This window comes from Carettochelys insculpta, chromosome 18 (genome assembly GCF_033958435.1).
Source record: "Carettochelys insculpta isolate YL-2023 chromosome 18, ASM3395843v1, whole genome shotgun sequence".
In the NCBI taxonomy this organism is placed as follows: Eukaryota; Metazoa; Chordata; order Testudines; family Carettochelyidae; genus Carettochelys; species Carettochelys insculpta.
The window spans coordinates 27815360-27830856 of NC_134154.1; the positions used below are offsets into that span (position 1 = coordinate 27815360).

The window sequence follows — 15497 nt, forward strand, 5'->3', positions numbered from 1 at the left end:
CGAATGACAGTTATATAGCACAGAGTTCCAAAAAAATTGCAGTAAAAACTGATAAATCAAATACATTGGGCTGAAGGAGGCGTACGAGGGGTAGGAGATGTTAAATGTCTTGCCTAAGATCGTTACAAACAGTCCTACGTATTTGATTTGTCAGTTTTTATTGCAAATTTTTTTTTGGACCTCTGTGCTATATAACTGCCAGTCTGTACTGGAAATGCTATTGATCTGAAGAAGTGAGTCTGTCCCACAGAAGCTCATCACCTAAGAAATCATTTTGTTAATCTACATGACTGCTGTTTTGTTAGAATACAGACTAACACAGCTACCTCTCTGTTACCATTTTTTACATAGCTTCTTACACTTCTGAGCACATATAAACCAGAAAACACACTTCATCTGGCACTGAAATGCAGACGACTCTTGGGTGAAACATGACAGCTATTTAATACCATAACTGTAGTCAACTGGAACTGCGGGAATAATTTAAAGACGGCATAATGTAGTTATACCATACTGCATTACTATCATCACTTACTTTCCTGTATTTTTCTTTCCCTCCAAATCAACAAAATTTTCAAGATCTGATCATATTTACCTAAAATTTAAATTGCCAAAGGCACAGTTTGCACACAAAATCCTGCATTTTTTAAATCAAGTTCAGATTATCTGTATTTTTAACTAGAATGGCTCAGTAAACTAAGGTATTACAGTCAGGTTATGATTTTTCATAACAACCATTAATATCTTAAGATTCTCTTTGTTTTACAATATGGATACTTACCTGATTGCTAGACAGACCTCCTTCTGTATTTCAGGGCAAATCTGGCTTTTTGGTGCCATCAGTAACTGCCAAAGTAAAAGGCCAGACCTTCTAACAATGTCTCGGTTTCTCTCAGTTTGAGGACTGAAGAAAAATTTAAAAACCACCTACAAAAACAACAGTAAGAAAATATAGCAACATTAAAAACAAATTTCTCCTAGATTTAAGGAAAGTGGCTCAAACAGCAAAGAACGTATCACATAGTGGCTCAGATGGAAGCCAAGTTAGGCCAACTTTAAACATTTTTGTGGCCAACAGTCCTAGTAATTTCTCCAAGGTTGCTCAAAGTTACTAGCAGTCATGGACTGAATCCAGCTCTACTGAGTCTCTGGTAAATACCTAGACAAATCACCCTTCTCCTTGTTTTTGGGCAAATAACTTAAGCTTTCTGGAGCTGATCCAATTTGTGAAACATGGATAAGACATCACAGAGGTTTAACTTTTGGTGATAATACAGTCTAAAAACGCAAAATAAGAAGTCATCTCTACTCTTCTTCACTCAACACAAAGTCACCGTTCATTTAAAAAAATACTTTTTGGTCTGCATTCTTAAAATCTCCTGTGCAGAGTTTATTTTAAAATATATTTAAGATTCATTTATACCTGAAAGACAACAAGGATGCAACGTATAATACAAGTATCTCCATTCACCATGGCTTTCTCCATAATGTCACAAATGCTGCTGAGATGGTGTGCTTCAATTGGGTGTTGTTTGCCCAAAAAATTTGTTATTGGGAGATTATTACTGGCTGCAAGCAGATTAAGTTGGTGTATGCACATGGCACCAACATGGTGCAGTAACTGGTTGATAACCTCATTTGTAGTTATAGCATCTCCTGGAAGAAAATACAAATGAACAAACTTCTCTTGATGAACACAGATGAGCATGTATCAAGTTTATACTTATTTTTAAAATGTTATGAAACCATATTCTGCAACACTTCAGAACTATCACCTACATCAAAAGGTGAGAGATTTCTGTTCAAGTTCTTACAGTTTTGGTAAGTGTTAAAAGCAGCAGAAGCCTAAAAAAACCACAAACAGGCACAAAAAAACCCTTTTTTATTATCTTCAGTAAAGATAAAATTAATTTTGCAATATGCTGTAACTAATCTTAAATCTTGTATATTCTGAAGAAACCATGTTTAGTGCTTTACGGGATCATAGACTAGGTCAATCTCATATATTACTTACACTTAGACAAAGTGCTGACTTTAGGCTCACCTCTAGGCTCTGTAATGATATGACTAACTCCCAGTCTCTGACACACATAATGAAAGGCTTGGTTTCCAGGATTACACCACTGATCAATGTAGTCATTAGAGCATGTCCATATCATGTTATTTACAGTATCATAACATGCACCTAAGAAAGAAAATACAAAAAAAATCAAACTAGTTTTACTTATTAAAAAGCTATCTGATGTTAGTGTTTTCTATCACAATATTTTTCTTGCAACGCCATTCAAACAATGCTGTAGATGTGGATTTAATGTGTTTTCTAATGTTAATTCAATTTCATCGTGTGACACATCAAACTCCTTATGGATCAGAGTAAAGAATAACTATCTTTTAAAGCATATTTCCTAAGTGGTTAGTGGAAACCCATCACGCACCATCAAATAAATCCCTAAAGTGCTATATTTAGTGTTCATCTACATCCTTATCACTTAAATTGCTAACTACCACTTGGGGTCAACTGGCTGAAATTATGGGGCTGGCATCTTATGTTGCTGTTCAAGAAAAATGCATAAAACCATATCAAATAATACAGCTCCCTCTATTCACAATTAATTGCATTTGATTTTAATTTAATAGCATTGCTGTCTCTACTTTGTAAGTTATTTCTAGTACTGGCAGAATGCAATGAGATGGGCAACGAGTGAAGAGGAGTAAGCAAACAGACTTCTGCCCTGAAGAGCTTACAAGTAGGCACGATACTCTGAAAAAAACAAAAGTGCTATGAGAACATCATAGGTGGGTCTTTAGAGATTATGTGAAGGACAAGGAGGAAAAGCCTGAACTTGGCACAACCCCACCATACGCAATCGCAAAAATTCTTTTATAGGCTTGTCTAGACTAGACGATATTTAAGCACATTTCAAAACCCCAAGGTAAGCTGGACTAGTTGTATTGTGACAGACATTAAGCTGATTGAGATGAACCTTAGGCTTGATTAACGTGCCTGTGCCAGAGTTTCAAAAAACGTTGGATAAAATGTTTTAACATTTAAAAAAATATTCCCTTGATCCTCGTCAATGCCAGTCATATACATAGCACAGTTAAACTTCTAATTAAGTGATGTTGAAGACTTTGTTTATGTCTATTGTAGGCAATGTTTAACAATTTATTCCTATTCTGTTTTGTAACATTTGTACTATTGAGCTTGGCAGAATGAATCCAAGTTCAGAATGTACATGTAAGTGAGGTTGTGATGAAAGTCACGCTGAAATAAAAAATAACATAAGCAAAATATCATCGACCTCATTATTACACTTTTTTTTTAATTAAATTAAAGTGAAGGTGGAAAAGTTAAAATCTTCTAAATGGTGACTCTTTATTTTAAGAGTTTGTAGTACTGGGGATAATTTAAAAATCTTTCAGGTTCTCTCCTCCTAGTTCAATACCTCTTCTCATCTCTGTAGAAGAACGAGTGTAACTTTAAAACTTGCAAAACCATAAAAAAGAGGGGAAAAGTTTTCTTTCAAAACTTTCACAGCATATCTTCCAGGGGGCAACACATTTAATTTTAGTCCCCAAAAAGTGCAAGTATACTGGAAATTAAAAAAAATAATTTAGAAAATAAAGATCAGTAGTATCTCCAATACTGAATGTCCCTAAAAATGAATGCATTTCTTACCAAGTCCCGGTATTAGAGCACCACGCCCAAGCGAACTTCCTGCAGCATCAATGAGATCTGCTCTGCTTGTGAACTGCCCATCCGAAATATTGTACACCAAGCTAGATGCAAGAACTTTTAAAAAAACCCTCCAATTAATTTCTCAGAAGTTTAAAATATAATCTTAAAAAAGTCTCTGAAGGATAACAAAAAAACCCACTTACTTTTCAAAGATGACAAACCACTTGTCCCACCAAACAGCGATCGTGTTGCAGAGCTGCCTGATCCCCCTGGAGGTGGGACCAACATCACCAAATATGTTCCACATGCGTACATTGGAGTCTTTCGTAACATTTTTAGTGGTAGCCCACAACTAGTGTTAGCAGCTGAAATGTCAAATAAAGCTATGATTCAAACAAACTTATTTCACTAAACAATTAGAAAAACAATTGGAACAATCAGAAAATTAGAGAAAAATACACTATATTTAGGACACCCGCACTGGAGCTTAAGTCATCAGAAACACTGATAAATCTAACGTTTTTGCAGTCTCTGGAAGTTACTTGTGGGGCTGGCTAGTGGACTCTATAAAGACAGCTCCCCATGCATTAGGAGTTAATTCCTAGAAGGGCATGCACTGTTTCAGTGGCATTTTAAAATATAATATCAATAAAACAATATTTAAATATGCATAACAATTAGAAGACCTGTTTTCCCATAATGATCATGATATGATCACAGAAAATTCCCCAGAAACTTAAAACCTCAGAGAAAGTTAGAGGAAACAAGCTTATGCTCAAGGGATGTCTAAAATTATAAAATATTGTAAGCAACATTTGAAAGGCCTAGGGTGTTTTAAGACAAAAGGCCCTCTGGGATGCACTCCGGTAGAACCCCAAGAGATGTGCACTCGACTTCCATGTATCTCGAGTTAATGCGACTTTGAGTGGTGGGGAGCTCGGCTCTGGCTCTGCACTGCCAGGCTCCAGCTCCCCACCACTCAGAGGAGCAGGGAAACGGATCAGCTGCTGTGCTGGTCAGTTTTCCGGCTCCCAACAGGTGAGGAGGGCTGGAAGCCAGGCTGCTGCCTGGACCCCAGATCCCCACCATTGTGGGAGCAAGTAAACTGACCAGAGCATGAGCACTGGTCAGTTTCCCAGCTCCTCCTGACTTGCACAAAATTTGAGTTATGTGAGGCTGCCCAGGAACGCAACCTTCATGTAACTCAGGGGTTTACTGCACTACTTTTTAATCTCTTAATGTCCTCCCAACTAGCGAATCATGATGGTTAGCCCTCGGGGCTATGAGTTCTAGCCAAGATTGATCAACATACTGTTCTGAGTACTGTGTGTAAAAGAGGGACCCATATTTTTATTTCTGAAGCGCTTCTATTCATTTCTAGGCAGCATACAACTTTTACAATAACTTCTTTCTACCTCCTTCCACTCCCTGTCACAATCTAAAGTGTATGTTCAAAAACATTGGGAAAATATCTTCAGAGATGTAAAATGTTACAGAGATGGCATTTTTTTAATTCAGGAATTTAAAAAAAAATGTAATAGGAGCAAAGGGATATTTTAAAATCCATAAGCATGCAGTAATCTCAACATTGGCCAGTGGACCCAAGGGTCCAGGTTGTTTAATGCATATCTGAAAAAGGAAGAGAAATATTTAGGACACACACGTCCTAAAAGGGAAATCTAAAAGAATCCTTAGAATGCAAAAGTGATCAGGATACTAGTTTAGACAGGGAGTTTGAATACAGTGAAACTAATTTAATAGTTGTAATAAGGTCAGAAATAGAGCCCTGAGTCGATAAAAAGTTGGTATCCGCATCTGCAAAATTCATCAGCAGATACCTGCATCCATATTCACAGATGCAGATATGCATGGATATAAAGCGGATACAGAAAACTCTTCCATATCCGGCAGCCTCAGGACCAGGAGGTTGCTGGATATTCAAATATTCCAGATAATGGAGAGGCTCCCTTCACTATCTGGGATTTGCACGATGCCAACGCTCCCCTCCCCGAAGTCCTGGGCACCCCAGCCCCCGAAGCACCACCTCCACCGGAGAAGCACAACTCCATGCTTCCAGCAGCCCAGACCCTGCCCTGTGCTTTGCAAGCTGGGGTGGAGGAAGGGAGGCTGGCTCACATGCTCTGGCCACCCATTCTGCTGCACTCCCCCGCCACTGGCTGCTGGGGTTAAGCTGATCCCAGCAGCAGGTCCCAGCCCATGCTGCTGCATGATGGAGAGTGCGGGGGGGGGGGGGGGGGAAGAGCTGGTTTCCTGTGCTCCTGCCACCTCTCCCCATCAGGGTTAAGATGCCAGGTGCCCCAGCCCATACTTCCACACCGAGGTGGGGTGGGGTACTTGACAGGTGTTCTGTGCTGTTGCACAGGCTGGTGGACTGCAGGGGAGGAGGCGTGTGCTCAATGCTGCAATGCAGGGGGTGGGGTGGGAGCAGATGGGTGCTCTGGCCACCTGCTCCACTGCAGTTAAGCAGCTCCTAGCAGCACAGCTGCCCAGAAGAGGAAACCCAGGTGCTGGGAATAGCGTTTGGTATCAGTGCTGGTTATCTCAGAGCACAAACTTAATGAAGACCAGTTACAGGAGAGGTTACTTTATCTGCAAATTTGCAGGGTGCTAGTTACAAAATCTGTATCCGCACCCACACAAATCTGTGGATCACGATACCTGTGGATATCTGCAAACTTGCAGGGCTCTGGTCATAAAGAAAAATAATGTTGTAGCTTATAAACCATCAATCTGTGTACCATTAGCAAAGTTACACATATTTGCTGGCTCATTTATACTGAAGAGGTACTGAAGGACGATGTCCACAAAAACAATTCCAACTGTGCCATAGTGTCAACAGAGCACTCGATGAATCCTTTGAATGGGAACTGGACCATGTCTTTATTGATGTCCCAAACAGCATGGTGTATCACACTTGAGTATCCCTTACCTCAATATGAGTTTACTGAAGTAGAAACAAATTTAATAAGGCACAGTCATGGGCATAAAAAAACCCCTAAGAATATGATTAACAATTTCTATTGCCAACAGAATCGTTAAAGTTCATTTTGAGAGCCTATGGTAGGACAATTACTTGAAAATGATTTAGGATTTTCTAGAGTATCCTATTAACAGTAAGGATTAATAATGCCAGAAGAAAGTAATTCACCGAGCTATTGTTACAGGTTTGTCAGTGGTTTAACCTAAGCCTTTATTTATAGCTTAAAAATGAAACAACTGCTGAAGAAAATATCTTTTCCGATTTCATGAGAGATTTGTAAGGCCTCTTCTATTGCCTTATTAATTGGTACTTACTAATGCTTTTTAAATCCTTATGAATCATTTCTGCATCTAGCTCCCCGCTCATTTTTCCCCCGTTTTCATCTCATTGGCAATTGTGTTACCCTCCCTGTAGCATGGGCTCACACTCCTGGAATTATTTTTACTTTTCCTTCATTTTCTCCCCACATCAAATCATGAAATCTTGTCAGTTTTCTTTCTACACTATCTCCAAAATCAAAGCTCTCTCCACTCACTACAAAAATTATAGCCAAAACCCTGATAATCTCACACATAACCACTGCAATATCAATTTTGTCTCCACAAAAACCATATGCTCCTCCTCAAATCAATTCCATGTACACCTGCTCATCTCTCTTGCCTGACACTCCAGCTACCTTCTGCTTTTCTCTTCAAATCCCTTCACAGGCGGTACCTGTCTATATCCATGTCAAATATAATATCTTGGTCCTTAAGGGACAAAAAATAACAATCACTTCACTAAAAAGTTGACAAAATTAGTTTTCTGTCAAGTCACCAGTCCCATGGTCTAGCCATTGGTTTCAGTCTTGGACATTCAGTTTTTCTATGGATTATTCTGAAATGTAAAATTAAATAGAAGAAAGGTGCTACCTGACTAAAATCAAAACATTGTGGAGATCGTCAGTAGAATAAGTTTCACCAAACACTAGGAAACCTTTCTGAGTTACAGCCAATGAATTTCTTTTTAGTCCAATGAAAGGAGTTTATCATAATGCCAGCGACAAATATTGAGTGAATATGAACCATGTCATTTTGCTATTAGAGCTTTAACTGTTATGCACTTGCACTCGTGTTTGTGTGTCAAGTATTCCAAATGCACTTTCTTTATAAGAAATTCACGCAACTTTAAAAAATTTAACAAATCCTATGAAATTAGTTAAGTGTAATGTATTTGACAGCAATTTAAAGAGCTTAAATTTAAAGACACTACATGTACAGGCATGTAGGATTTTCAGAATTCTGCATTTAGAGAAATAATTTTGTAAATGTGCATCACTGCAAACAAAACTGAAGAATTATTTTAAAGGAAAAGAGAATTCTTCTGACCTGCTTGGTCCTCTTTCAATGTATTGGAGATTGTAGAGCCAGTTAGAGCAGCCAGTGTTGCTGATGGGGAGGCTCTGTATCTTGAAAGCCTGCTTAGAAGCATCTCATTTATACTCTTTGCAGATTCCCCCTCTTTCCTCATTAGTATAATGCGCTCCTGTAGAGGGTTTGCTATACATACATCATTTTCAACCTATGTAAATGAAGAGGAAAAGGTCCTTAGACATTTAAGTCCCTAAAAGATTGAGGATTTTATCCATCCTTCTTCCCAAATGAGAAGAGAAGCAAAAAACAGATCCAGCATTATGCCAAGGAGTCTGATAGCAAGGTGATTGGTGCGACAAATACCTAGAAACAGAGTACTAGATTATGCCCAAAATCTTATCATAATCTATCATCTTTAGATATTTTTACTTTGAAAAACAGTTATAGTACTGTTGCCATAAATAAATTTTAATAATTTTAGTTCACATTATACAAAACCCCACTATTTAGAGGTTTTAACTATAACAAATATTAACTATTATTTTTATTTTATAAGTTTTGCAAAATCTAAGTCACACATCAGCTGAAAAACTGGATGGAAGATTTCCCAGACCTAACGTAATTCTGGAAAGATCTAGGCCTTACATGCACTAAGATTTTACCAGTGTAGTTATATTAATATTCTGGTATTCAAGGAATAGATATAAGTAAGGCTGTGAGTCTGTCATGGAAGTCATAACTTCCATGACTTTCTGGAACCTCTGGGACTTCTGTGGCGGCCAGTGCGGCTGGCCTGGGAGCTGTCTGAGCAGTTCAGACAGCCCAGGGGCCAGCCACCCTGGGAGAGGAAGTTCAGGGCTGGGGTACGGGTTGAAGTGCAAAATGAGTTTTTGGGTGTGGACTCTGGGTGGTGCTCACCTCAGGTAGTGCCCTGCAACTGGTGACATCCCTGGGGTCCTATGCAAAGGCGTGGTCAGGAGGCTCCACATGCTGTGTCTGCCCCCAGCAGTCCCCCCCACAGATCCCACTGGCTGCAGTTCCTGGCCAAAGGGAGCTGTGGAGCCAGTCCTTGGAATGCTGGCAGTGCACAGAGCCCCATCACTGTGACTCCACCTAGGAGTCGAGGGATATGTCACTGTTTCTGGAGAGCTGAGTGGAACCATGTAGGGAGCCTGCCAGCCCCACCAAACTCCTTCCCCACAGAGGACCTGCAGTGCTTCTTGGATGTGCTCCCCACCCCAGAGCACCTGTGCAACTCTTGGGCTGCGCCCTAACACAGAGCGCTCAAGATCTAGTTGAGGTCACATACAGGTCACATGCCATGAATTTTTGTTTACTGCTCACGATCTTTCCAAGACTTCTACGAAAAACACCTGCGACTAAAACATATCCTTAGATACAGTAAACCCTTGAAAAGCACCATTTCGCTTTAACACAAGTTGAGTGAAAATCAAAACTGCCCCTGCCCTCTTATAGCCTCCATCACCCCTCGCTGGGAGAGCCTGGAGGGCACACACAACTCACAACCCTGGATTTAGCAGGCCAGTACTCGACCTACTGAGCTATCCCTCCCAGCATAGAGCTGGGAAGGACCTTCAGAAGTCATCAAGTCCAGTCCCCTGCCAGGACCAAACACCATCTTAACAGTTTTTCTTTTCTTTTTAATTTTGCCCCAGACCCCTAAATGGCCTCCTCAAGGATTAAGCTCGCAACCCTGGGTTTACAAGGCCAATGCTCAATTGAGCTATCCCAGATCTGATCAAAAACTCCAAACTTATCTCCAAAACTTAAATAAAAAAAAACATCAGTACAATATTTATAGACTTATGTGTAGGGATGCTCATGTTTAACTGGCTAAATGGTAAGCCTCACCCTAAACAGATGAAGGTTACTGGTAAGCTTGTGGCTGGAGCAGCCCCCCCCGCCACTTGCCATGGCAGGGGGTTGCTCCACCTCCATGGGACCCACTACTGCCAAAAGGTTGCTCCAGCCCAGCTGGAGCACCCCTGTCCACAGCAGTCCCAGGTGTGCATTGGGCAGGGGCACTCCTCTCCGTGCATCCCCCCCGCCATTTAATCAGTTAACCAATTAAACAGGATCTAATCGGCTAACTAAACAGGATTTTACATTCCTACCTGAGTTTAAAGAAATGCACTTTTTTAAGTCTTATGCACAAAAATTCTATTAAACTGATGAGTTTATTGCATTTTAAAACAGTAACCAGTCTCTACTTAGTATATGGCATTTATGCTAAATTATTTGTTCAGTATGAAACAGAGCAACAGTGATGCTATAACATTTTCACACTGAAACAACGTGTTACCAGCCTGCTATATTAGAATGTCCTCTGGAAGTGCAGATTTTATAGTATGGTTTTTTACCCTGGTAAATACTGTGTTAACTGTGAGTAATGTTTTGACTGTATTCCTGAAATAATGTACTAGCACTCAAATGAACAATTGATATGTATAGTAACTTTATTAAATGTTACTATTTGAAGAAGTGTTGTTATTCACGTCACTAACCAAAGTCTAATAAAAAAACTCAACTGCAAACTCATTTGAAAATACACTTACTATAAGTTCAAAAACATCCATAAAGACAGAGTGTCCCTTTGGCGTTTTTTCATTCAGGCTTGCAGGAGACCAGATCCAGTAGAAATAGGTACCATCTGAAGAAAGATGTACGGTGGTCATAGTACTGCCAACTGGGAAGTGATTTACTGGCATTGGGATTATTTGACATACCTACAGATTAGTAGGAAAGCAGGAAAGAAAAAAGAGTCCAGTTCATATTTTGAATTTGTTCTTCAGATTATTTCTACATAACCTAAAAAGCAAGGATTTTTAAGCCATTCTAGAATAAGGCTCATTAGGTTTCTATATCTAGTTATGATGTGCTATGATTTGAGGGAGAATACAGTTTGCCAAATAGATATATCAACAACTAAAATTCCATGCTAGCTAGAAACAATTATCCATCTAAAAATAGACAAAAAGGTCACAAGTTTTAAATTGCTGAAAAAATGTATACAGCATGTAAGAAAAGTGTAAATAATAATATAGTTATCTGCTCTACCCTACTTTACAGAAATGTCTGCTCAAAATTCTGGAAGCAAACAATATAGTGAGGAATCCAAACATGATTTGACGAAATGTACGGGGATGGAAACAGACAGACAACCCTGCTCTTCAGTGAAACTTTCTTCATGCTACAAAGGAAAAATATTGTCAAGAGGGATAGGTGCGTGTCTACAAAACACAATTATAGTAAGTAGTAAATGGACCCACCATTCTTCTACTTAAGAAAAATGGTGGCATCTAGGGGTAGGTATGCTCTAAAAATATTTGGTTGAAAGATAAAAATGATGCTACTTTATTTTAAAATATTATTAATTAGTGATGTGTAGGCATAAACATGGTACCACAACGTAACTTGTAAGATGGTTTGCAAGGCCTGACACGCAGCTCTATCAATGGGGATCTGCAGAAGCTGTTTCATGAAGGAAAAAACACAAATACCAAGCACAAGAGAACCAACTACCTGTAAGCTAGAAATTTTCCTCAAAAGTACACCAACATGATTATTTTTGACAATTTAAGGACGCTCCCTTACTATATTATGATTATGAAATAAAAGCACATGGATTTTATTTTTTCTTTTTTTACCTGAAGGGTATTCTGGCCAATGACCTGGAAAAGGGAGTGAGGCTTATTATCAAAAGAGACAGGCCGATGAAGAAGTTTGCCATTGCCAAAAGCAACCCATCCAGCCTCCAGCTCTTCATTACGACAGTATACAAAGCCTCTAGGGGAAAAAAGCAGGAAATTTTTAACTTTTAAATATGCTGCACCTTTTCAAACATTTCTTGAGCTTTGTTTGAACCTAGCTACAAATCCACGTATCTAATTTAGTAACATAACTCGTGGTTATGATATGAATATGACATAACTAAGATATACTTGATGCAAGATGGCTCACGTAATATATCATTGGAAAGATTATGATTCACTGAGTATGATTACCCCATTTGTATGCATATATCATTTTTGTAGATGTAGTCAAGAATATTGGCCATGGTATCTGCATTTCATATCTGCTGCTTTGGGTCACTCCCATTGTTGACACTTCAGGTACTACAACTGAAAAGCCAGAAAGGGCTTAATGGCCCTTCAGCTAGCACAATGGACTGAGTTAGCTTGCTTCCTGGTGACACTGTTACTGACGCATGGATGCTGGTCAGGTGACATGGTCACCTGATACTAACTCACTCTTTGGTCTTATGAACTGGTCCATAAAGCAGGTGGGGAGAAATAAAGATGTCCTGCCTTACGAAAATTCTATTAAAAAAAAAAAAAAAACAGGGAAGAAAAACAAAAATGGACTTCAGCTTACTTTCCCTCTGCCTCCCCAGCCCAAGGCGATACTTGAAAACACCGGGAAACAAAAGGACTATAACTGACAAGGTGGAAGGAAGAACAGCTGGACCCAAGCCAAGGGACACCTGGCCTGTGAAGGACACTACCTAAACAATATCTAGGGTGAGAAATTATTTGTATAATTTTTAGTGACTCCACATTAGATTGCGTACACTGTGTATTTTCTTGGTCATCTGCTTAGTTCTGTTTGCTACCTCTCTGACCACTTAAAATATACCTTTTCATAGTTAATAAAAACAAGAAGTCCTGTGGTACCATACAGACTGGCAAGTTTATTTGGACATGAGCTTTCCTGGGCTAGAGTCCATTTAATCAGATACACGAAACTTCAGTTTAGTAGGAATATATACACATGCAAAGATGGGAGTTAATAAACTTAATTCTGGGGTTTATAATATAACCTGGTTTATACAATTTCTAATGGTCGCAGGGGGTGGGGGGCAGAGGGAGGCTGTGCATACCTTCCTTCACCATGATGCACGAGTGAGCCTCGTATAACCTAAGAGCCGTGTCTACACGTGCATGCTACTTCGAAGTAGCAGCACTAACTTCGAAATAGCGCCCGTCACGGCTACACATGTTGGGCGCTATTTCGATGTTAACATCGACGTTAGGCAGCGAGACATCGAAGCCGCTAACCCCATGAGGGGATGGGAATAGTGCCCTACTTCGACGTTGAACGTCGAAGTAGGGACTGTGTAGTCGTTGTGCATCCCGCAACTTCGAAATAGCGGGGTCTGCCATGGCGGCCATCAGCTGAGGGGTTGAGAGACGCTCTCTCTCCAGCCCCTGTGGGGCTCTATGGTCACCGTGTGCAGCAGCCCTTAGCCCAGGGCTTCTGGCTGCTGCTGCTGCAGCTGGGGATCCATGCTGCATGCACAGGGTCTGCAACCAGTTGTCGGCTCTGTGGATCTTGTGTTGTTTAGTGCAACTGTGTCTGGGAGGGGCCCTTTAAGGGAGCGGCTTGCTGTTGAGTCCGCCCTGTGACCCTGTCTGCAGCTGTTCCTGGCACCCTTATTTTGATGTGTGCTACTTTGGCGTGTAGACGTTCCCTCGCAGCGCCTATTTCGATGTGGTGCTGTGCAACGTCGATGTTCAACATCGACGTTGCCAGCGCTGGAGGACGTGTAGACGTTATTCATCGAAATAGACTATTTCGATGTCGCCACATCAAAATAGGCTACTTCGATGTAGGCTTCATGTGTAGACGTAGCCAAGATTTGTACCCCAAGGTGGGGTGAAACTCTGGTAAATCCCCTAAGATAAGTCTTGCAAGACACAATCTCAGTGACTATCAACAGCAAGCTGTGTCCCTGCCTATGCGCTTTGCTGCAAGGAGCCTGAGAGTCTGGCTCAGTAAGACCAAGTGAAAGGGGGCCCAGGCTGACAGAGAATGTGGGCTCAGTGGTATCTGAAGCATTTTGGTTGGCATCCCAGGGTCCTGAACCATCACACTGTGGTGTTTAGCATGTGAAGACTGAAGATTCAAGAATGAAAAGGAAAAAAATAAAGAGGGAGAACAAGTCACATCTGTACTAATAATGTGTACTGAGAATTGCACAGGGCTGAAATGTGTAACACAGGTGATATAAATTCCCAACTTCCCAGGTTTGATGAAGACACAGCAGCGAAATGAGACAGGTGAAGTTTAAGCAGCAGTCTGCAATTTTTACTGGACTTAAATATAGGAAAGGGCACTACCTGCCCATGATCGATACTCTGTTACACCAGGCATTTAACTGGTTCCAGTGCAGAAGCCTTGTAACCCCCACCACATAAATAGTAACTGGAGACAGGGTCTCCTCAAGGTAGGCTGAGGAGAGCCTACCTTGTAGGGCTTGGCTTGATAAGAGTCCAACCATTCATCCCTCCATGAGGGGTACAGAGGGTATAGAAGAAACAGGACCTCAACCTACGAAGGACTCACCCTATCCCATGAGCCCAAAGCCACCACCAAATCCCAGGTTTTTTTTACCTCTGGGAACCATTTATTTTATTCTTTCAACTTCACTGGAAAAGCACTGTAAGTTGCTATGAATTCCTAACTCAACCAAGTACCTCATTTAGGTACTAAGCCCATTCTTACTCGGCCTACTGTGGCTTGAAGGTGCTGTAAGCAAGGTCCTCTGCCATGTTGGTTCATGAAAGAAAAAATTCCTTCCCGATCTCAAACAGGTGATTGGCTAATCTCTGCATCAATTAGGCTGGATTCCCATGCCTAGCTCAGCATGGGGGTGCTGAAAAAGAGAGTCAAAAGATTTCCACATGGAACCTCACTCAGGTTAAATCCTGGGAGGCTGTGGAAGGCTAGCCAATCAGCACCCCTCACTCCATCTGCCCAATGGGTATGAGAAAATCCAAAATAAGGAAACATGGTGGTCTCCCTCTGGGGCAGGATCCCTCCCACACTGTAGAGACTGTTCCACCTGCCACACTCAACCTCTCCCAAGGAAGAATAAATTTATTTCTACAACATTCTGTAAAGGAAAACATCTCAAAATATGGGCCATGTTGGGTAAGGAAGATATTTAATTGAAGTAATTTTCAGTATAAGGAAGGGGGAAAATCACATCACTAAATCTGAATCGCTGAAAAATAATTTAGTTAAAACAAAAATTAGTTGCTTCCTATACATATCAGGTCCTCTGACAAAGAGTTATCTAGACAGGATAACAAATTTGCAAAAGACAGAAATATCACAGTACTGTGGCTTACCGTAAAGTGCCATGTAATCCAGATCCTAATTTGCTTAGTCCTCTCCCTACTGAATTAGTTGTATAAAGATAAAGTCCATCTGTTGCAAGACAGCGCCCCAAGTCTGCATCTGAAATAGGAAGGAAGCATTCAATGGAGACCTTAAATGGACAGTAAAACTACAATGGTTATTTACAATTGTCATGTCACAGCTGCTCTTAGGACAGTGACTGAAAACCAATGGGAGCATCTCTTTTTCCCCATTCAGAAGAGTCAAAATTTATACATAAATTATTCTTTGGATTACAGTCACTTCTAAAATGTAAACATCA

General features: G+C 40.5%; 1 protein-coding gene across 6 annotated transcripts in view; it reads right to left on the reverse strand.

Moving 5' to 3' along the window:
- Positions 1–15497, reverse strand: part of HECTD4 (HECT domain E3 ubiquitin protein ligase 4) — a 132596-nt gene that overhangs the window by 74177 nt on the left and 42922 nt on the right. For all 6 annotated transcript variants that reach the window (XR_012647977.1, XM_075012390.1, XM_075012387.1 and 3 more), the window contains exons 5-13: positions 15187–15295; positions 11701–11839; positions 10609–10779; positions 8048–8240; positions 3883–4044; positions 3680–3793; positions 2045–2185; positions 1424–1656; positions 782–927 (exon numbers count right to left, since the gene is read on the reverse strand). Coding sequence is in view for 5 of the 6 variants with exons in the window: in XM_075012390.1 (XP_074868491.1) it covers positions 782–927; positions 1424–1656; positions 2045–2185; positions 3680–3793; positions 3883–4044; positions 8048–8240; positions 10609–10779; positions 11701–11839; positions 15187–15295 (1408 nt within the window). In the remaining variant the exon portion in view is untranslated. The remainder of the gene's footprint in view (positions 1–781; positions 928–1423; positions 1657–2044; positions 2186–3679; positions 3794–3882; positions 4045–8047; positions 8241–10608; positions 10780–11700; positions 11840–15186; positions 15296–15497) is intronic.